The following is a 24,207-nucleotide window of genomic DNA, read 5'->3' as shown; positions in this document are numbered from 1 at the left end:
TCACTCCTGTATTCATCACCCATTTCGATATTGTCTCCATGTTACCATCACATTCTGAACATGAATGAAATTTACCATTCATAAAAAATATTGTTGATGGAAATTACCTATTTTGGAGCATCAGCTTTAAATTGGAAAATTATAGCAAACATGATTTTCTTCTATTGGCTGTAGTGCATTGGTCATCAGGCAATTGAATTCCATGCACCCAGCATCCAAAGGAATATTTGCCCAAACTTAAGTGTCATTAATAATGTACCAGATGATGACTCGCACTGTGATTGTGTCATTCACGGTTCTCAAAATGTTTTTCAAAGTACATGTGAAATTCAGACAATCCAACAATAAAGAAAATGAGTCAAATTATAAAAATGTAGAAATAAAGAAAAATAAATAAACACAATCTGGATGCAGAATTTATCATCAATTATGGATTTGAATCAAATACTGAATGAATAACATGAGTGGAATGAGTTAATAATTTACAATCCGTCCTGCTTCAATATTTTTCTGACTGCTAGTAAATAATTAAAGGATTTCCTGCTGGAATGAATTGTTCTGTTAATAGTTCTTTTTATTATTTACTAGGAGTTACACCCTAATTATTCTGTGACTGGTAAAATGGTGTGTTCCATCACTTAGGAGCATATGTTACATCATTTTCTGAGGGAAAAAAGAGTATTCCATAAACAGGTTAAAATATATTCACAGAGCTCTGTGCATTCTCATCCATCGGTAGCTTCTTAAAATTATGTGCTATTCTTTCTCTTCCCAAATTCCCACAACTAAGGACCACAAGCCTAATGTATAACTTGTCAACACTGTAATAAACAGACTTATAAAAAAAACCTTACCTTAGAAATCAAGTCATCCAAAAACGTTCAAAACTGTGCTGGGAAGTACTGTCCTATACCCTCATTTGCCACTTCAAACATCATTACAAACATTAGTTTAAACATTTAGTTTAATGGCAGGTAATAGTTTCTACTGTGGATTTGCCACCCAGCTGACTAACTGGCATTATGGAAATAGTCAGCTGTGGTTACCTGATATGGAAATTGTTCAATGCAAATCGCATACTTCCATTCTTCAGTGTCCATTTTATGCTTAGGCGGAAAAAACAAAAATCTATTCCCTGAACTTTAGGAACTGGATAGAAACTATTTATACTCATTTTCTTTGGGTATGTTTGTAACTAGGAATGGTAATACTACCTCCATGGGTTAGATATAAATCAAGTCTTGCAAACAGAAGAGCAAACTACTTTTCTACAGAACCTACCCACACTCATCATTTCCCCTCACTTGTAAAATAAAACAACTGTACTTCTTTGGCTTTATGGCCTCAATGCAAATTGTCTGCAGATTCAGTAAGCAGGCTGTTCAGCTCAACCTAGTTGTGCCAACACTTTGAAAATGCAACTGATGTTGCCACAACTCCACCATTCTGGCATCTTCAGGCTGAACTGATTTCCTGGACTATTTTGAAAGTTACTATTAAATCTATTTCCCCACCCTTTCAAGATTTTTTTTCTAATTTTTATGGGCTATTTGGCTTTTCTTTGTTTTGTGGCTGCATGTTAGGAGATGAAACTCAAGGTTGTATAATGTGTGCATTCTTTGATAATAAATGTACTTTGAACTTTGAAATGCACTCTAGATTCACAAGGTTAATTCCTGGGATGTCAGGACTGTCTTACGCAGAGAGGTTAGAGAGACTGGGCTTGTACACGCTGGAATTAAGGAGATTGAGAGGGGATCTGATTGCAACTTATAAGATTATTACGGGTTTGGACAAGATAGAGGCAGGAAATATGTTCCAGATGCTGGGAGGGTCCAGTACCAGATGGCATGGTTTGAGAATAAGGGGTAGGTCATTTAGGACAGAGTTAAGGAAAAACTTCTTCTCCAAGAGAGTTGTGGGGGTCTGGAATGCACTGCCTCAGAAGGCAGTGGAGGCCAATTCTCTGTATGCTTTCAAGAAGGAGCTAGATAGGTATCTTATGGATAAGGGAATCAAGGGATATGGGGACAAAGCAGGAACCGGGTATTGATAGTAGATGATCAGCCATGATCTCAGAATGGTGGTGCAGGCTCGAAGGGCCGAATGGTCTACTTCTGCACCTATTGTCTGTTGTTTGTTGTATAAGACCAACTGCTTTTCAGGCAATTGAGAGCTACTGGAATACTGTACACTGTGATTTCACATGATGTTGTGTAAGACAGAATGTGCCTATTATGGCGGTGCAGGCTCGAAGGGCCGAATGGTCTTCTTCTGCACCTATTATCTATTGTCTATTGTCTAAATCAAAGAAAGTGACTGCCTAAAAATCTGACTCCTCTCATCTGGTTTGATTCTTTGCACATTGAACTTTTCAGCCACACACAATCAGAAATGAGTTTATTATCACTGACATATTGTCATGACATTTGTTGTTTGGTAGCAGCAGTAAGCGCAAAACAAAAAATACTATGCTACAATAAAAATATATTAATCATTCAGTAACTTGATGGTAGAGGGGAAGAAGCTGGTCCTAAAACATTAAAGGTGGTTTTCAGGCTCCTGTACCTCATCCCTGATGGTCATGAGAAACGGCCATGTCCCAGTGGTGAGTGTCCTTAGTGATGGATGACGCCTTCTTGCAGCACCATTTTTGAAGACAGAAAGATCATAGAAAGATGTAAAAAAAATCCAGTTACTTTCTGATATCTTTCGGAGGCGAGTCTGTTAAGAACCATCTGGTAATACTGTGAACGTTTGCAGAGTTAGAAATGAATGCTGACATTTTACTTCATGGAATCACTATTCTAAACAAAAGGGCACTAAGCAAGTTCTAGGCACTGCATCTGATCTTCAGAATGGGATGTTGCAGCTGTCAAAATCCAAAAACTATTCCAATAATTTCAGGACACCAACTCATCTAATCTGTACCAAACCCAACCTGTTCTGATTAAAAACACAAACACGAGGAAATCTGCAGATGCTGGAAATTCAAGCAACACACACAAAATGCTGGTGGAATGCAACAGGCCAGGCAGCATCTATAGGAAGAAGTACAGTCGACGTTTCGGGCTGAGACCCTTCATCAGGACTAACTGAAAGAAAAGATAGTAAGAGATTTGACAGTAGGGGAAACACCAAATGATAGGAGAAGACAAGAGGGGGAGGGGTGAAGCTGAGAGCTGGAAAGGTGATTGGCAAAAGGGATACAGAGCTGGAGAAGGGAAAGGATCATGGGACGTGAGGCCTAGGGAGAAAGAAAGGGGGAGGGGAGCATCAGAGGGAGATGGAGAACAGGCAGAGTGATGGGCAGAGAGAGAAAAAAAGGGAGGGGGAAATAAATAAATCAGGGATGGGGTAAGAAGGGGAGGAGGGGCATTAACACTTTATATTCCTTCTGGGTAGCCTCCAACCTGATGTCATGAACATTGATTTCTCTAACTTCCATTAATGCCCCTCCTCCCCTTCTTACCCCACCCCTGATTTATTTATTCCCCCTCCCTTTTTTTCTCTCTCTGCCCATCACTCTGCCTGTTCTCCGTCTCCCTCTGGTGCTCCCCTCCCCCTTTCTTTCTCCTGAGGCCTCCCGTCCCATGATCCTTTCCCTTCTCCAGCTCTGTATCCCTTTTGCCAATCACCTTTCCAGCTCTTAGCTTCACTTGACCCCCTCCTGTCTTCTCCTATCATTTCATATTTCCCCCTCCCCCTCCTACTTTCAAATCTCTTACTATCTTTTCTTTCCGTTAGTCCTGATGAAGGGTCTCGGCCTGAAACATCAACAGTGCTTCTTCCTATAGATGCTGCCTGGCCTGCTGCGTTCCACCAGCATTTTGAGTGTGTTGCTGGTCTGATTAAAGTCCATTTTCCTGTAATGTTAACTCAATTCTTCACTCTCCATCAATACTCCATCCTCTTGTGGTTGTCAGTAGTATCATTGGCACCAAACAGATTTTGAACATTGAAATTAAAAGGAGTGAGCCACTCAGCCTCTCAAACCTATTCCAACTTTCCATCAGACCATGGTTGATCAGTTTCCTATTGTATTCTTCCTTCCTCTTTCTCTGTAATTTTGAAAAATATGCTTGACTTCTTGAAGATATGTTTGATGATGAGGTGGTCATCAACCTGACACATTAACCTTCTCTCCCCTGGCCTGCTGAGTACTTCCAGCATTTTCTGATTTCATTTCAGATATCCATCATTTCCAGATTTCTTCTTCATTCATTTTCTCAAACGGAGAAGCAGCTTTGCTGAACACTTCCCACGCAGTTTAACCCACGGTGAAGGAGCGAATAATGCGAATAAAGTTGAGGAAAGTTTCTTGTTCCTTATTAGAAACATTCATGTGCGTAAAAAGTCTCCAATTATGTGCATCATTTTCATTATTTCAATATAGCTTATGAATACAGAAGTTGTGAATCACGCAGAGAGCGAACACTAGCTTCTAATGATCTGCATTAATCAGTACATTAAAATTTGCACTGAAGATGTAGTTTCTAATCTGACGTTTAGCCTGGCGATGATGTAATTCAGTTCCCGCCCCGGTAAAAGATCTGCCTGTCGCTATTCAAATCATGAACTCTCGCTGTTATACATCTGTCGCTCTTTAACGGTGAGCAATGTTTCCCATGACAAACTGCAAGAGGGAGGTACAGCCTTAACTCACTTCGCTTTGGGGCGTTCCACAGACGGGACCTTGGGATAAGGAGAACGAGAGCGCAGGGCGGAAAGAAGTGTCAGAGCTGGGAAGGAGAGAAGGCAAGTATCTTTACTACCGGTCGGGAAGGATGAGGTGCCAAGACCAGGACGAGACTGACGAGTGAGAGGAGGCTGGGTGGTAGCAGTTAAAAGAGTGAGGTTGATGAAATCCGTAGTTTAAAAAAAGTGCAAAAATATGTGAAATGTAAGGAGAGTTGAAATTACGAGCGGCTGCCTTGCTGTAATCGTTATTTCCGACTTTTGACTAGTACACACACTGGCTGTGAAATGGTTAAAATGTGTTTGAATCAAAACGCTGGATTGTAAATTCCCCTTTACGTTTAATATCCAGAAGTTGGGAGCGCACTGTCAATGGCCACGGTGAATTCATTCATCAAGCTTCAGCCTCTGGGAGAGGTTGAGAGGCTCGAGGAGTGGGGGTGAAGATGAAGAGGAAGAGCAGGTGGGGTGGGAGAACAGGGGTGGCCGGATCTCAAGTGTTTGGTCGGAGCTATTAAAGAAATTTGAGACGCTGCACCAGACAGATTATAGAGTAATAAAAGGGGCGGTTAGTTCTCTAGATTTGTGCTCAACTTTATCGTTTGTGGGCAGCATTAGGCATCGAGGTAAGAGGATTTTGCAAAGGACTCTTCGGGAGTTGGAACACAGGCGAAATCCGGATCAGTGGCCGTGTCGCGGCACGAGCAGCTGCACCGCCACTCAATGTAAATGTTTATATAAAGACAGAAAGCGAATAAAAAAACGAACTGGCAACGGGGAAGCCGCGCCCAAAGCTACCACAACTCCAACAATAAATAATGGAACAATCCCAAAAGAATGGCGAGCTGTGAGCGTGGAAAATAAATGGTAACTTGCAGCACTTTTACAGAGCAAATCAATATATGGCATGCCCAGCGGCGTTAGCTAATTACCGGGAGTGTAAATGAACATTGTGTGTGTTGGGGGTGGGGCTTCCCTCACCCCAATCAATTTATATCTAAGAAATGGATGTGAAGCAGAGAAACAGCACTACCCTGCAACAATTGGCACTCCTAGGGTAAGATTTGTCACACTCTGCCTAATTGTTCATGTGGCCATGGTCTGAGTAAGGAGTGCCCCAGCAGTGGTAAAATAGCTGAAGAGATTTAGGAAGAGTACAGAACTGACAAGGTGACAGAAATGGTGAGTGATGGGGAGAAGAGAAAAGGGACTGACCCTCCGGGTTCCCAAGAGGCTACGGAAAGGTGGAATTCTCAGCAGAGGAGATCAGAGGATGGTTACTGAGGATAGAAGGGTAACTCCTTAGAGTAGCTCGAAAATAAGGATAGGAATTTTAAATTTGGCACTTACTGAAGAAAATTGGTAATTTTGTTCATTGTTGGGACCCTGAAAATCATTTCTTGCATACTGCTCGTACAGATCCATTCTTTACAACTTTGAGGTCATACGGCATAATGCAGAGAACTTAGATTTAAAAGAGTTGAACAATTATAATAGAAGTACCGAGTCGATCTGCAGGGAGCTGCTTAAACGGGTTGATGGGCTTTAGGACATCGAGCAACAGGATGAGTTTATGGACTTTAGCCAGGAGAGCATTAACTTGGGGATAAAAGGGCTGGTTGGGGATAAAAGAGTGATGGTGGTTCCTACTGATAAACTGGGTCATGCTACTCTACAGAGGTAAATCTGTGGTCAGGATGAAGGGGAAGAAAGAGTCGAGTGGCCAGGGATTGTCCTTATTCTATTGCAAAATCAAACAGTGGTTAGGAATCCCAGGCTGAGGAACAAATTTCTATCAACCCAAGATGAAAGTGATGCGATCTGAAAGATATTTTGTATATGGACAAATCATCAACAATAGTATGATAATTCACAAACATGTACACATCCGGTCTGGAGTGGATAAAAGTTAGTTATAAACAATGGGTTTGTTGCAGAAAATACTGGAATCACCGCAGCCTTTCTTACATTGTGCGTATATCATTGTAACTGATATGCTGTTTGATTCCAGGTGCACTGGGATTTTCTATCATACTTCAGTACCTGAAGGTTTACAAAATTGGAAATGTTTCCGTTACAAATGTACGACTATTGATCCAAATCTTAAGTCAATATAAGGTAGGGCCTGTATTTTAATCAACACAGGGACTTTGTTATAACAACTGTGATTTAAATTTGACAATGCCAAAGCTCAATCTTTTTATTAAACTTTTCTTTGCAGTTAGCTTAAGTCTTAAACATGTAAACAATTCATACCAATCCTTCAGAACTTTAGTCTTTTGAAAATTCCTAGTTCTGTAAAACAAGGCCATGTTGCAGCTATGATACATTGTGTAGCACCCATAACATGGCAAATTATAGGAAGGAGAATTAAATCAATTGAAGATTGATTTCATCAATAGAATACAAAGTGCATTTATAAAAAAATTTCAGATCTGCACCCTGCTGTGCCTTTTCAGGTACTTCTGGGGATTTTTTTACACTTGGAAAGATTGTTAGATTATAATTTCCAGGGGCATAGTCCAAAATCTGAATTATGCTAAATCCTTTAGTCTTCACCCAGTGTCTTAGACTGTACATCAAATGTTCCAAATGGTTATTAACCTAGACAGGGTTTCCTAACTTTGAGTCTACAGGCCCCTTGCTTAATGGTAGGGATCCCTGGCATTAGATAGTTTATGAACCCTTGACCTAGAACATTATAGGGATTTATCTATATTGTCAACTTGTGAAATTAACTTGATAGTTTGTGTTAATGGTGCATGTTGAGTTTTCATCGGCTCATTATTGCTATTAGCAGTCATCATCAATTGTTTATTCCACCATTGTCACTACCCCCATTTTGTACAGGCAGTTGTTCACAGCTTTCTGAAAATTAGCATGGATTTATCTAATAACTTCAGAAAGAAAATTAAAGATAAATTGCCAAAACTGAAAACACTATGGCTTTAATTGCTGTCAAATCAATTCTTTGAAAGCTTATCTGCAGACACTTAGCTGTAAAAATATGCTTCTTATTCGTGGCTAGAATATAAGGATTTGTGTGAATTCCTCTTTGGTGTAGGTTAAGCAACATCCTGCCATGCTCAGTAGAAAATGAAATCAATTAACCAAAGGACTTTTAAAAATATAAATGATTATTTATTTGTGGCATATAATTTTATTAGTTCCCTGATTACGTGAACCGATCTAACATTTGATCAATCACGTTTTAAAATATCATTCAAAGTCACCAATCCTATATACTGTATCATTATACCTCATAGATCGAGAACAGATAAGTTCGCCTGCAGAAGGAGAGAAAACCTTTGGTATCAAAATACTGACATCTCTGTTACAGCTCTTAAATGGTGTTAATGTCTAATTGTTTCACTTTATAAAAAAAAATTCCCTGTAACAGATTCAAAGTTAATGAGTCGAGTAGAGAAAACAAAATTAAGTTATTCTGACATGGAGAGCATTCTGACTGGCTGCATCACCGTCTGGTACAGGGGGCTACTGGATAGGATCAAAGGAAGTTGTGATGTCAGTCAACTCCATCATGGGTACTAGCCGCTGTAGTATCCAAGACATCTTCAAGGAGCGGTGCCTCAGGAAGGCAGTGTCCATCATTAAGGACCCCCTCCACTCAGGACATTCACTCTTCTCATTGGAAGGGGGTACAGAAGCCTGAGGACACACACTCAGTGGTTCAGGAATAGCTTCTTCCCTTCAAACATCTGATTTCTAAATGGAATCACCACCCCACTACTTTTTATTTCTGTTTTTGTATACTTACTTTAACGTAACTATTTAATATACCTCTGTAATTCAGATTTTTCTATAATTATCATGTATTGCATTGTACTGCTGCTGCAAAGTTAGCAAATTTCATGACATATGCCAGTGATATTAAACCTGATTCCGATTTGTATGTATATTTAAAGTATAATTAAAACACAGTGAGCATTATAGCCAGGGCTTGTTGATATCCATTAAAATTTTCAGAAATTTCTGTACCAACAACATATATGGCAATTTTCTGCCTGGGTGCACTATTCAGTATGAGTTTCTAGCTTTTGAGTAAATATGATGATAAGCAGTCCACCTCCTTTAATTATATCATTCCACACCCAGAAGCTCCAACAGTGAAAGCAGATTAGAATTGATTAAGAATGGCTATTTACCAATTTCCTGTTCCCTTCATAGTTTATCTAAAATGCTGTATTTATGTTGAATAGCCAGAAACAGACACCGGATATGCAATACCAGGAACAATAAATCTTTTTGTATTATAAGGTGTGATGTTAAGTAGTGATGTTCTGATGTTGTTGACCTGCTTATTTTGCAACTGGCACAAGACAAATGGGCTCTTATGGCTAAAATACAATGCATAATGATAATATCATTTAAGGATAATTAATTCTGAAGTAATCATTGCATGTATGATTATCACACGATATCACTTTTAGGCCTTCATATGTAAAAATAGTAGTTAAGATAGAAAATTGCAAACTTCCTTCAGCTTCTTAGCTGCATGTTCTAATTTATGGCATAAGGGAAGAATCATCTCCATGAAAGTTGTTTGGATGAACTCTCTACAAAATTTCATAATATGTATCATGTATACATCTGCTTTCTCACTGCCTGCATATAATACTAGTATCACAGAAGCTTGCAAACCAATTTCAATTTTTTCTACAGAAGTAAAGTGAGTCTAACTTCAGTACTGGGCAAGTTGTTGGAGAAGATCCTGAGAGGCAGGTCTTATGAGTATTTGGAGAGACGTAGCTGATTAGGGTTAGACAGCATGGTTTTGTCAAGGGCAGGTCATGCCTTGCGAACTTGATTGAATTCTTTGAGGATGTAACAAAACACACTGATGAAGGTAGAGCGGTGGATATAGAGTATATGGATTTCAGTAAGGCATTTGATAAGGTTCCCCGTGCAAGGCTCATTCAGAAAGTAATGAGGCATTGGATCCAAGGAGACCTTGCTTTGTGGATCTAGAATTTGCTTGCGCACAGAAGGCAAAGGATGGTTGTAGATGGTTCATATTCTGCGTGGAGAACGGTGACCAGTGGTGTTCCACAGGGATCTGTTCTAGGGCCCCTCCTCTTTGTGATTTTTATAAATTAAGTAGAAGGGTGGGTTAGTAAGTTTGCTGATAACACAAAATTAGGGGGTGTTGTGAATAGTCTGGAAGGTTTTCAGAGGTTACAGCATGACATCGATAGGATGCAGAACTGGGCTGAGAAGTGACAGATAGAGGTTCAACCAAGGAAAGTGTGAAGTGGTTCATTTTGGTAGGTCAAATTTGAAGATGGAGTATAATATTAATGGTAAATCTCTTGTCAGTGTTTAGGATCAGCAAGATCTTGGAGTCAGTGCCCATAGGACACTCAAAGCTGCTGCGCAGGTTGACAGTGTTAAGAAGGTGTATGGTGTGTTGGCCTTCATCAACTATGGGATTGAGTTCAAGAGCCATGAGGTAATATTACAGCTATATAAGCCCTTAATTAGACCCCACTTGCAGTACTGAGCAACACACACAAAATGCTGGAGGAACTCAGCAGGTCATGCAGCATCTATGGAAAAAAGTACAGTCGACATTTTGGGCATACTGTGTTCAGTTCTGGTCACCTCACTACTATAGAGAGAATGCAGAGGAGATTTACAAGAATGTTGCCTGGATTGGAATGATTATGAGAAAAGGTTGTGTAAATTTGGAGTGACAGAGGATGAGAGGTGACCTGATAGAAGAGTATAAGATGATGAGAGGCTTTGATCATGTGGATAGCTTGAGGCTTTTTCCCGGGGCTGAGATGGCTAACACAAGGGGGCATAGTTTTAAGGTGCTTAGAAGTAGGTACAAGGGGGATGTCAGGGGTGAGTTTTTCACACAGAGAGTGGAGGGTGCGTGCAATGCACTGTCAGCGAAGGTGATAGAGGTGGATAAAATAGGGTCTTTCAAAAGACTCTTAGATAGCTACATGGAGCTTAGAAAAATAGAGGGCGATGTGGTAGGGAAATTCTCGGCCGTTTCTAGTGTAAGTTCCATGGTTTGCACAACATTGTGGGCTGAAGGGCCTGTAATGTGCTGTAGGTTTCTGTGTTACATGTTCTAATTACACAAAAGCATTGACCAGAAACAGGCAAAGTGACCAAACTGGTTTATTTGTTTCAATAAGCTCCTCGTAAGCTTCTTCATCTAACTCAATCAAGCATAAACTTAATTCTTTCTCTCTCATTTGCTGATGTAGCTTCCCTTTAAAAGCATCTATGCTGCTTTCCTCAACAATATCCAGCACTAACACGACCCATGTTCTAATCACTCTCTGGCAATGCAGCTCTCTTGAATTTCCTATTCCATTTGTCAAGGTCAATACTCCAAATTTGTGACTCCCTACCATGCGTACTTACTATTTCAGTATCTAGCCTTTCAATATATATTTTTAATAATTTAAAAAATCTCCATCAATCACTTTGCTCTTCTGATTTTATCAAAAACAGCACAATTTGGTTTAATTTTTTTCGTAAGTATAACAAGTCAGTATCAGAATTAAGCTTGCAGCTCTGTATAGCTCCTTATCGTTTTTCAGAATGTTGACCAGAAAGATGCTCAGGATTACAAACACGGTATAAATGAGTTGTCAAATAATTTTAATTTAACTCCTCTACAGTTCAGCTCTAGCCACACATAAAGTACTGCAATGTCCAGTTATTAAAGCCCTTTTATTCTGTCTCACCAATTTAAGCAATACGCATATCTTGCCCTTTGAATTACTGTGCATCTACTTTTAGGGTCGTATTTTCCAAAGAATAGCAAAATGTGTCCCCATAGATTTATCAAAATTGAAACAAATTTGCCGGCTGCATATATTGCAGTACATTTATTTGTGTTTTAATCACTTATGTATTTTCTGCCTTTCTTTGCAAGTTGTTTCTTTTGTTCAATTCTTAGAGTTTCTCTGCCTATTTTTGCACCTAATCTACTTCACTTTCCCTCTCATGAATAATATACTGTAGCGATGTGCTACACACAGCGCTGAAATAACGACATGCAGTCGGTAAGTCATTTCGAGACTAGTTTATTCAAACTCCACGGCACTGGCATTTAATCCCCAGCGCCCGCCCTCTCCGGGCGGAAATGACGTCGGAGGTGCATTACCAAAGTCTCACCCGCCCCCCGCTCTGGCTATTTGTGAGCCGGTTCGCCTATGCAGAAAGTGGGTCACCACATAAACCCTCCCCCCCCCCATGTCCACAGTCTGGATCAGCCTCTGTTTGGGAGATCTGCCTCTGTGCCGTGGTGCCTGAACCTCGACTGGCTGCGCCAAGTCCACATGGGCTGGTTTGAGTCGGTCCACAGTGAAATCCTCCTCTTTCCCCCCAATGTCCAGAACGTACGTGGACCCGTTGTTGTTGATCACTTTGAACGGCCTCACGTACGGCCGCTGTCCGCCCCTTTGTACAAACACAAACTTACAGTTCTGCAGGTCTTTGAGTACATGGGTCGGGGTCCATCCGTGCTGTGAAGTCAGTACGGGGGCCAGGTTGCCGAGCCTCTCGCGTAGGATGTCCAGGACTGCTGCGGGTTCTTCCTCTTGCCCCCTTGGGGCTGGTATGAACTCTTCTGGGACGACCAGGGGTGCGCTGTACACCAACTCAGCCAACGAGGCGTGCAGATCCTCTTTGGGCACTGTGCGAATTCCAAGCAGGACCCAGGGAAGCTCGTCCACCCAGTTAGGTCCTCTCAGGCGGGCCATGAGAGCTGACTTCAAGTGACGGTGGAAACGTTCCACTAGTTCGTTCAAATCTGGGTGGTAGGTAGTTGTGTGGTGTAGCTGCATTCCCAACAGGCTGGCCACAGCCGACCACAGGCTAGAGGTGAACTGGGTGTCTCTGTCGGAGGTGATGTGGGCCGGTACCCCGAAGCGTGCTACCCAGGTTGCAATCAGAGCTCGGGCGCAGGAATCGGCAGATGTGTCGGTGAGTGGGACCGCCTCTGGACACCTACACCAAGATGTAGGACAGATGTCGCTGCTGGCGAGCTGACCAGGGATCAGACACCTTCGTGAACGCGAAGGTCAACGGTTTATGGTCCGTGAAAGCGGTGAATGGCCTGCCTTCAAAGAAGTACCTGAAATGCCGGATTGCCAGATACAGTGCCAACAGCTCCCGGTCGAAAGCACTGTACTTGAGTTCGGGTGGTTGTAGGTGCTTGCTGAAGAACGCCAGGGGTTGCCAGCACCCCTCAATGAGCTGCTCCAGCACCCCACCGACTGCTGTGTTGGATGTGTCCATCGTGAGGGCGGACGGAACGTCAGCATCCGCCAAGGCTTCCTTGGCCTTAATGAAAGCGGCCAGGGCCTCCACATCCCAAGTAATGCCCATGCCTTTACCCGACATCAGGGTGTACAAAGGGCGCATGATACGGGCTGCTGAGGGGAGGAAACAGTGGTAGAATTTCACCATACCAACGAACTCCTGTAGGCCTTTGACATCGTTGGGCCGGGCAAAGTGGCAGATCGCGTCTACCTTGGCGGGCAGAGGTGTTGCCCCATCTTTGGTAATCCTGTGGCCCAGAAAGTCGATGGTATCTAGACCGAACTGGCATTTGGCCAGGTTGATCGTGAAGCCAAAATCGCTCAGGCGGGAGTAGAGCTGGCGGAGGTGGGATAGATTCCCCTGGTGACTACTGCTAGCTATAAGGATGTCTTCCAAATAGATGAAGGAAAAGTCCAGGTCGTGTCCCACCGCATCCATTAGCCGCTGGAACGTCTGTACGGCATTCTTCAGGCCAAACTGCATTCGGAGGAACTTGAACAGGCCGAACGGGGTGATAGGTGCTGTTTTGGGGATGTCTTCAGGGTGCACCGGGATTTGATGGTATCCCCGGACGAGGTCTACTTTGGAAAAGATTCTTGCCCCGTGCAGGTTTGCCGCAAAGTCCTGAATGTGCGGTACATGGTGGTGGTCTGGAGTTGTATCCTCATTCAGTCTGCGGTAGTCACCGCATGGTCTCCAACCCCCAGCTGCTTTGGGCACCATGTGCAGGGGGGAGGCCCATGGGCTGTCAGACCTCCGTAAGATCCCCAATTCCTCCATACTCCTGAACTCCTCCTTTGCCAGGCGGAGCTTTTCCGGGGGGAGCCTTCGTGCACGGGCATGGAGGGGTGGTCCCTGGGTCGGGATGTGGTGCTGTACCCCATGTCTGGGCATGGCTGCCGTGAACTGCGGTCGGTGCCAGAATCGATGGAAAGTCCACCAGGATTCTGGTGAATTTGTTGTCCAACAGCATGATGGAGTCCAGGTGTGGGGCCGGCAACTTGGCTTCACCCAGGGAGAAAGTCTGGAAAGTCTCAGCATGTACCAGTCTTTTCCCTTGCAAGTCGACCAGCAGGCTGCGAGCTTGCAAGAAGTCCGCCCCCAGGAGTGGTTGGGCAACCTCGGCCAGTGTGAAGTCCCACGTGAACCGGCTGGCGCCGAACTGCAGCTGCACTGTACGGGTCCCATAGGTCTGTATCGTGCTGCCGTTTGCGGCCCTCAGGGTGGGTCTTGGCTTCCTGTTGCGGGTGTCGTACCCCGTCGGGGGCAAGATGCTGATTTCTGCTCCAGTGTCAACCAAGAAGCGGCGTCCTGACTGTTTGTCCCAGACATACAATAGGCTGTCCTGGTGGCCAGCCGCCATAGTCATTAGCAGCAGCCGGCCCTTGGAGGGCGGTCAATATTGGCGGGCTTTTGTGCCCCACCGCTGGTGGTAGAAACACCACTGTTCACTGGCCTCCTCACTCCTGCTGTGCGCCCCCCTGCCGGGCCTGGTCTGGTCTGTTGTTGGACGCGTGGCCTGGTAATCTGACCGAAGGACGCCATGCTCTCCCTCTTGGCTTTCCACAGCACGTCTGTCCAGGCCGCCACCTTCTGGGTGTCACTGAAATCTGCGTCGGCCAGCAACAGATGTATGTCCTCGAGCAGTTGCTCTAGGAACACTTGCTCAAACATGAGGCAGGGCTTGTGTCCATCAGCCAGGGCCAGCAACTCGTTCATCAATGCCGACGGCAGTCTGTCTCCCAAACCATCCAGGTGAAGCAGGCGGGCACCCTGCTCACGCCGTGAGAGGGCAAAGATCCCAATGAGCAGTGCTTTGAATGCTTCATATTTGCCTTCTTCCGGGGGCGACTGTATGAAATCCGCAACCTGGGCAGCCGTCTCCTGGTCAAGGGCACTCACCATGTGGTAGTAACACGTGGAATCAGAGGACATCTGCTGAATCTGGAACTGGGCTTCTGCTTGGCTAAACCACACGTGTGGTCACAGTGTCCAGAAAGTCGGCAGTTTTAGCAAAACTGCGTGAACAGATTAGGAGTCGGTCATCTTTGGTCCAAATCCCGTTGGGACCGTCAGGGTCACCAATGTAGCGATGTGCTATACACAGCGCTGAAATAATGTTTCGAGACTAGTTTATTCAAACTTCGCGGCGCTAGCATTTAATCCCCAGCGCCTGCCCTCTCCGGGCGGAAATGACATCAGAGGTGCATTACCAAAGTCTCCCCCCTTGCGCTGGCTATTTGTGAGCCGGTTCACCTGCGCAGAAAGTGGGTCGCCACAGTACAACAATTTTAAAGCAGGAATAGTGTACTTGGTTAAAACAGTAACAACACCAAATACAAGCAAATGACTTTCAATATTACTAACTCTGATGTGACACATTTTGTAAGAAAATGAGCATTATATAACCTTTGGAAACCTGTAAAAAATTTGATATATTCTTTATCAAATATCAAAAGGAACATTGACAATGTTAGGGTGAGTTACATTCATTAACAATAAAGAATTGAGTAGTTTATCATCAGGTTTCTTCAAACATAACTTACAAATTGAGTCATGGTCATAGAGTCATATAGCACATAAACAGGCCCTTCAGCCCACTTCATACATACTGGTCAAGATGTCCTATCCAAACTAGCCCCATTTGCTTGTCTTTGGTCCATAACTTTACATCTACTGTTCAACTTCTTTTCCATGTATTTCAACTCTATTGATAAGACTCATAGAGTCTTACAAAAGTACATCGCAGAAAGAGGCCCTTTGGCCCATCTAGTCCATGCTAAACCATACTTTCTTTGACCGGCACTGGGACCATAGTTCTCCACACCCCTGCCATCCATGTACCTATCCAAACTTCTCTTAAACATTAAAACTGAGCTTAGAAAAATAGAGGGCTACAGGTAACCGTAGGTAATTTCTAAAGTAAGCACATGTTAAGCACACCATTGTGGGCCGAAGAGCCTGTATTGTGCTGTAGGTTTTCGATGTTTCTATTCTATGTCAAATGCTTTGCTAAAGCCCGGTAAGACAAAACCCACTGCCTTGCCTTCATCAGCTTTCCTGGTAACTTCTTTGAAAAACGCTATAAAATTGGTTAGGTATGACCACCATGTATGAAGCCATGCTGACTATCTTTCATCAGTCCATATCCATACAAACACTTAAATATCCAGCCCCTTAGAATACCCTCTTTCCTACTACTGATGTCAGGCTCACCGGCCTATAATTTCCTGGTTTATTTTTAGAGCCTTCCTTAAGCAGCAGGACAATATTGGCTGTTCTCCAATCCTCTGGTACCTCACCTGTTGCTAAGGATGATTTTAATATCTCTGCTAGGGCCCTGACAATGTTTGCACTTGCCTCCCACAGCGTCTGGGATTTATCCATCCTATTTTGCTTCATCATAGCAAACACCACCTCCTCTGTAATCTGCATAGGGTTTCAACATCTCTTGAAAACCAAGGTTCCTGACCCCTGATATCTCTACCTTTTATTCTGACAGGCTCTCACAAGCTTTGTACTTTCAAAATTTCACTTTTGAAGGCCTCCCATTTACCAAGTACACCCAGCAAGGCCAAACAACAGTCTTTTTCCAATCCATACTTACTAGATCCTTGCTGATACCATCAGACTTGGCCTTTCCCCAATATAGAATCACAACCTGCGAACCAGACCTATCTTTTTGCATATTTACTTCGAAAAAAATGGCATTGTGTTCACTAGATGCAAAGTGTTCCCGACACAAACTTCGATCACCTGCGCTGTCTCTTTCCCTAGTAGCAGATCAAGTGGTAAACCTCAGATCACAACCCTGGAGGTCTTCCCCTTTAACTTAGCACCTAACTCAATGAACTCACTTTGCCAAACCTCATCACTTATAGTAATTGGTACCTTCATGGGCCACAGCCTCTGGCTGCTCACCCTCTATCTTAAGAATGCAGAAGACTCGATCTGAGATGTCCCATACCCTGGCACCCGGAAGCAACATACCATCCAGGAATCTTGTTCTCATCCACAGAGCATCCATTTTGTTCTCCTGAGTAACAAATCCCCTATCACCACAGCCCTTGCCTCTTCTCCCCCACCTTCCCTTCTGAGTTGCAGAGTCAGACTCAGTGTTTTATAGACAATTGATAGATTTGCCTTCCAAGTCAAGTCAAATTTCATTGTCACATGCTTAAGCATATGCATGTATAGTACAGTGGAAAATCTGTCACAGCAGCAATAATGGCAGATGACATATCATAAGCAGCATTCACAAGAAAGCATCAATTATAGCCAATTTCACAAGAAATGGAGTTACTAGAACAAACAGAAAAGTCCATTTAAATGCAAAGTGTTCATAATGTTATCCTACTGCAGTGATTGGGTTGTGCCAATTGATTCAGGAACCAAACGGTTAAACGGAAGTAGCTGTTTCTGAACCTGGTGGTGTGGCTCTTTGTGCCTCTATACCTCCTGCCTGGTGGTAGCTGCGGAAGATGGAATGTCCTGGATGGTGGGGATATTTGATGATAGATGTTACCTTCTTGAGCCAGCACCTCGTGGTTACTACCAGTGGTGGGGAAGGATGTGCCCGTGATATATTGGGCTGAATATATCCAACCCTCTGAAGATTCTTGCTGTCAAATTACTGTACCAAGATGCAACCAGTCAGGATACTTAAAGTGTGTCTATAGAAAATTTTTAGAGTGTTCAGTGACATGCCAAACCTCTTTAGGAAGTAAAGACTCTGGCCTGCCTTCTCTGTGCTTGCATCTATGTGCTAGATCCAGGACACAGATCATTCAATATGTTTTGTATGTAGCAGTCAAGGTTTTTGCATTTCTTTTGACTCGTCAGATTAAAGAAACATAAACATTAGACACTCAGTTCAGAAATGCATACTCTGTTCAGCTACTTGGCAAAAATCGTACTACTATTCCATTTACTCTGCCTCAACCATCAGCCCTACTTCAGATCAAAGGAGAGGATTTTCTATGAAGTTATACCAGTTTGCTCTATTATTTTTTTATAAACCTTTAGTTTTGTGTTAAAATAGTTTCAGACTGTCAGTTGAATGGTAATTTGTGCTAAATTATGGGAAGAGTAAATTCACAAGCAAACGTAAGTGTGTTACCACTGGCTGGAACTCCAACCATTTCACATTTAACTCTCACAGACATCAAAGAGATGAAACTTCCATCTTATCAGTTTGTGCTGGATTCAACACTTGAGTTACAGAGATGAAAGGCTGTAAGGCTAACCCAGATTCTGAAGTAGCTTTCCTGTTCTTTATTTTGAAATCACGATGATAAATTATTTCATGTCTTTACTAAAAAGCCTCATCTTAATATTCAGCCTTTCAACATTTATTGAATAGGCAAATAAATAATGATTGCTGAGATTTTTTTTTGCAGAATGCTTAAATCTATACCAGCCTGGAATTTGGCTCTGGCTTGCAAAAGGCCAATGTCTAAACACACACACACACACACACACACACACACACACACACACACACACACACATACACACACACACACACACACACACACACACACGCACACACACAGAGAAAGATTTGGTAAATGTAATTTGATTATGCAAAATGCCTGTATTATTTCAATGCTTTTGAGTTTGGTGCTTAATTGAGTAGCACAATGATTCAGCAAATGTACAGGCGCTAAACAAGCTGAGGACTCCATCAGATTTAAGAAATTTCATAGCAAGTAAATCAGAAAGGAAAAAGATCGGTTTGTAATGCATTTTTCATTGTTTTGCAGAACCAGAGTAAACATTACAAACAATTCATGGAGTTAGTAAAAGCAAGCTTTTAAACAACTTCAGTTTTTCAGGTTGGTGAGATTTTTCAGTAGTAATTATGACTTCAACCACCATTAAGTATCAGCTATACTGTATTTTGTTCAAAGATTTCAATGATTTTTGCAGTGAGAATATTGCTTAAAAAGTGGAAATTCTTGCCATGCACTGACTGTACTTGTAAATTCTACATAGGTGCCCAGTGTGACTAAGAACACTCCAGATCTCCATTTTGAATTGCCCACGTGCAGAAATCAGAAATAACTATCAGTTTTACACATTCACAGCAGCACCAGGGACTGCTTTGCCTTCATTAGAACCACAAACACAAAACAGGTCAATTACTGAGAACAGGATGCACCTACATTATTCAACCATCCCCATTTTATGTAAGCTGGCATTTAAGTTCTTTGAGAACATTACATTCAAGGTGTTTAACCACATTGGCCACTGCCCTCTGGGTAAACATTATCCAAGCAGCTGACATGGCAGCAATAGGGATGCTGGAAATCTGAAATAAAACAGAAAATGTTAGAAGCATTCAACAGATTCTGAATTATCTGTGGAAAGAGAAGAACAGCTGTTTCAACTCAGTGTCTTTTCATCAAAACTTAGGATTCGAGAAAAACCACATCAAAACTGAAAGATATCTCAGATATGACTGGCCATGTGCTAACTCTTAAATGAATTCAAATTTTCAAGTTTGAAGTTAAGCATTTTGTAAAACTATCAACAGGATTATAAAATTGCAATTTAAAGCATAAATTTTAGAGGAGACCTTTGTACTCCCTAGTATTAGCCACAGGAAAATGAAAGAGCAAACTGGAGGATATAGAAGTTGATGCTACTTTCCAAAGAGAGCATCAGGAGTTTACAAGGTTGGAAGTCTCCAGAGCACAAAAGAAAGTAGCTAAGGCCAAATAAATATTTTAGGTTCAAGAATATCAAGGAAAGAAGGAAGAAGTAAAGGTTTTACAATTCCAGAGGACTCTCCAAGTTTATACTTTGCCTGGCTTATACAGTGTCCATTCTTTGGTTGTCCTATTTAAATCATACTGTCTCTGCTTTCTATTCAATGTGCCTGTAATGAATCTTATTACTTTCTTTGATAGTTTAATTTTATTGATGCTTTTTGTCTTCATTATAACATCTCATGAGTTCTTTCCCAATCATTTCATCCTCTTCATTGTGTTTTGAGAATGTGTGGAATTTAATTTTTCTTGGTCTCCAGAAGAATTTTTTCACCATTAAAATGAGCATTGATAGTGACATGCTTCATAATTCTTTATTTCCGTAGCTCTAAATGTTTGAAAAAATATTTAGATATTTGGAAATATATCAAAATGCTGCTCTTGTAAAAATAATATTATTCTCTGCTCCTCGCCTTCAATAATGCATTTTTTTATTTAAATACAGATACAGAGAAAGCTGGCATCCACTCTAAACACAAAGATGAAATCAAGTTCAACTGAGAACACGAATCTAGGCATGCCATCATACTCTGAGTCCAAAGATCTACTGACTAGTCATGCAGGAAGTACCTTTTACAGCAGCTCGAGAAGTGTATCCATTTGGACTTCAGAGCCACAGACAGCCTGGGAAATTTATCACAAACCTATCATTGTCATGTCGATTGGAGGAGCATTTTTCATTTTGGGTTCCATTGCAACTGGCTTGTACTTTGCACAGATCACCAGGAAAACCTGCAACATACTGGGGCCAGCATTTCTGTCGATTGGGATTATGTTTCTTGTATTTGGATTAGTCTGGCTTCCTGTTCTCAAAGAAAAGCAACAAAAGAAGTCCGTGTCTAGATATTTCAGGAAACAGAGGTCACCATTTCTTACCTTGTGAGATAAAATGGCACAACAGAGATTCTTGGATACCTTCACAATAACATATTTATGTGGACCTGTAGGAATTGATGGAGATGATAAACCACTCCATATATATGTGCTTTGGATTCAGTGAACATGACAGACTTCATTTTATAGGCACCTTTTGGGACCTGAGGATATCCCAAGAACTTTACAAACAATTATATACTTATTTTTGAAGTATAGTCACAGTGGAAGTTCATAAAATATGGAACAAAGTCACAGTGTGGCTTTTGAAATATTTTATTTGTTTGCTATTGCCTGAAGTAAGTGGAACAATAACTATTTTAAGATTCTGTTTCATATCCAACATTGTGGAACTTGATCAGAAATTTAACAATGGCTTTTTAGGGTCATTCAGTTCTAGCTTACAAGCAAATGAGACTCCAAGATTTGCTGTATCAAACAGTGTTATTTACTCTGCAATGAACAGTTTCAGCAGCCGTAAAATAAATTATGCCAGTAATGAGTTATAATAGATAATATAAAGTTATAGTAAATATTAATAGAATTAAGTCAATTACTCCATAATAGCAAGGAAGAAAATGTGCATGTGTTTTGTGTGAACAGAGTTGTACAGTGGTGCATAATTTTAGGTGTCATTCTGAGATAGAAGATATGCAACAAAACGAAATATTGCACTCAAACATTAGTAACCTGCCTTAATTCATTGGAAGGTGTTTGTAAAATGTGAAGTGTGAGCCGTTCTTACAATTACTTGCATTCCAGTGAATTTGTCAAAGCAAACCTTATGTTAGCTCTTTATACCCATCGAGATTTGTAACTGATGAGGATTGCACTACATTTCCTGCTAACTCAGCTCCTAATTTTTAAATATGCAAGTGATTGTACATTACACAGAGCATAACATAAAGGTAATCTCAAGGAATATGAAGATAGAATTGCATCTTTCAACATCAGCAAATCGCATTTTGAAAGTGTCTTTCACCTTGGAAACAAAAACAACAATGTTTTGTAAAAATAGACACAACTTGAGAATCATTTCTATAATTTATTTATGTCATTTGCAAAGAAAGGCTAAGCTAAATGTATTCCTTTTACTGAGGTTCAATAAAATTCAGCTAAGTGAGGACATAATCTTTGTAAAATGATAAATATAATTAAATTTAGTTTAAACATAAAAAGGATTATAATTTGATATTTCTCTTCTGATTCCCATAGATGAATTCAATAACTTTGGGAATTCTTCCATTTAGGATGAATGAGCCAAACGTACTTTATTTTAATCATATTGGTAGAAGTGACAGCTTTTGTTATTCACATCCTTTTTTTCCCAAATAAAAGTTATCATTTTCTTTTTTCCCTATTCCCTAGCTGGAGTCCACATGAGAACTGTGCAAGAGATGACTTATGAAAGAGCATCTTCCTTATCATCTTCAATTTAGGAACTATAAATAACACCTGATATTACTTCCCCTTTTGTGATTAGTTATCAACACTTTCTTTACCATCAGCACTTTAAATGGTTGACTAACTCTTGACTGAGAACCTATCAGTAATGAATTGGAGTCAGTGAAGATATTAAGTGATGGATGCTAGATCATCAATCTACTTATTTTTGAGATCTAACAACTAAAAGAATATCTTTTGCAAATCTTTGAGCATGATTTTAACCATATGCAATGAAGAGGAGGATGGTTAGGTTTCCACAGTGATCCTAAATTCTATACAAATTATGAAATCAGGCTCAAGCACTACCAGGACAAAAGGGACTGCAGATGCTAGAACAACAGGTAAAGCACTGAAGGAACTCAATGGGCAAGGCAGGATCAGCTTTCCATTTCCCTCAATAGATGCTGCTTGAACTTCAGAGTTCCTTCAGAGCTTTCTGTGTGGATATGCACTAAAGTTTAGTCCTCTTGGCAAGAGCTTATTGAATCTTGGTATCAGCATTTGATGTTCTTTTTAGCAGTAATTAATTGTGACTGTTCCAATGATATAAAATTTTGCACTAAAAGTATCTCTGAAGGTATGGCTCTTGATTGTGCATGAGTGTGGCAGAAATAAACATATAACCCTGTACCTGCAATAGGTCATTAGCACAGTTTTTCTCTGTGTGCTTTTCATACCCACACAGTCTGCACCTTCATGATCCCAGCAGTTCTAGGCATCTAATGAATCTTAAATGAATTGGGTGATTTAGCTACCATCAGTTGGGATGGATGAAAAATATGATGCTCAATCTACACTTCTTAGTCACGCATCAACAAAATGGTAGATGAATTACTAGCTCCAACAGAAGAAATGGATATAAGACCATAAGACATCAGAGAATTAGGCCATTTGGCCCATCAAGTCATGTGTATGGTCTAATTAACATTATGGAATTGTGTCAGTGGAGTGACGAAAGATGGGAATTAGATATTCCAGGACATTCTATAGTTAGTAAGGCAAATCAAAAGGTGAAAGTGTAAACCGTGGAGACTGAAGGAGCTTTAGAAAATTGAGACAAAATAATTGAAAAAATAATCTTGACATTAATGGACAGCATTCAAACAATTTAAATAAATAATGCATAAGTTAGAATTTAGGAAAAGCAAAATAAAACATAGAAAATAAAAATCTGATTGTGAGCTTGACAAAAACATAGATATTTATTTGACATTTGGAAAAAGGATAAGGACTGAAAATATTTTCCCTCAATCCAAACATTTCATATTTAAGTATGAATTTGAATATTTCTGCCAATTGTGAACAATTCAAATTGTTTCTCAACTTGTTGCCTGGTTGCAAAGAAAAGTCGTTGAATCCCACAACTGTCTGGATAATTGCACAAATTGTCTCCATTTTTCAAACCATTTGCTGGTTTAATAAAGTACCTTAATGAATGTCAGAATCAAATTCATGCTTTAAAAAGGATTGCTGCAATATTGACTTGGCACAATCAAAACAAAAATATGTTTTTCCCCATTAGTGTTGTAAAATATTTACAATCATGGTGACGCAGTTGGCTGGCCACTTCAGATTGTTTTGCTTTGAAAGGGTAATTTATGAAACTGTGATAACAGGAGAAATGTGTCGAAAAGTGAACTTGGGTTTCAAAATAGAGAATGTAGACTTAACCTATAACACAGAAAGAGGTTCTTTGGCCCACCAAGTCCAAGACAATAATCAAGCACCCCTTTTTAACTAATTTCAGTTTAAAGGTATTTTATTCTGCCCCTATTGCTATCAGTTTCCTATCCTCCCACTCAATCCTCACCCACCCTCACTATTCCACTCACCCACGCACAAGTGGCAAGTTACAGCAGACAGTTAGTCAGTCTATGTGAGATAATGTTTCCTGTGGGAGAGGTGTTCAGAACTAGTGTGCATAGCCTCAAAATTGAGGAGCAACCTTTTAGAACAGAGGTAAGGAAGAATTTTTTTAGCCGGGAAGTTGTGAATCTATGGAATGCTCTGCCACAGACCGCGGTGGAGGCCAAGTCCGTGGGCACATTTAAGGCGTAAGTTGATAGTTTCCTGATCGGTCAGGGAATCAAAGGATATGGCGATAAGG

At 41.2% G+C, this 24,207-nt stretch overlaps 1 protein-coding gene across 3 annotated transcripts; it reads left to right on the top strand.

The window, feature by feature from the left end:
* Positions 1-4,701: 4,701 nt before the first annotated feature.
* On the top strand, positions 4,702-22,964 carry LOC132380152 (phosphoinositide-interacting protein-like). 3 transcript variants are annotated; one of them, XM_059948778.1, is made up of 3 exons: positions 4,702-4,758; positions 6,710-6,816; positions 20,227-22,964. In XM_059948778.1, exon 3 carries the CDS (start codon positions 20,263-20,265, stop codon positions 20,662-20,664), a length of 402 nt encoding a protein of 133 aa, XP_059804761.1. In that variant the 5' UTR covers positions 4,702-4,758; positions 6,710-6,816; positions 20,227-20,262; the 3' UTR covers positions 20,665-22,964. The 3 variants fall into 3 exon arrangements, with proteins under 3 accessions (XP_059804761.1, XP_059804759.1, XP_059804760.1); XM_059948776.1 differs by lacking the exon at positions 4,702-4,758 and adding an exon at positions 18,774-18,845 and having other exon boundaries at positions 6,694-6,816; XM_059948777.1 differs by lacking the exons at positions 4,702-4,758; positions 6,710-6,816 and adding an exon at positions 18,557-18,845.
* Positions 22,965-24,207: the final 1,243 nt, after the last annotated feature.

This window comes from Hypanus sabinus, chromosome 23, assembly GCF_030144855.1.
Source record: "Hypanus sabinus isolate sHypSab1 chromosome 23, sHypSab1.hap1, whole genome shotgun sequence".
Classification (NCBI taxonomy): Eukaryota; Metazoa; Chordata; class Chondrichthyes; order Myliobatiformes; family Dasyatidae; genus Hypanus; species Hypanus sabinus.
This window is presented reverse-complemented; position numbering and strand designations above follow the sequence as displayed.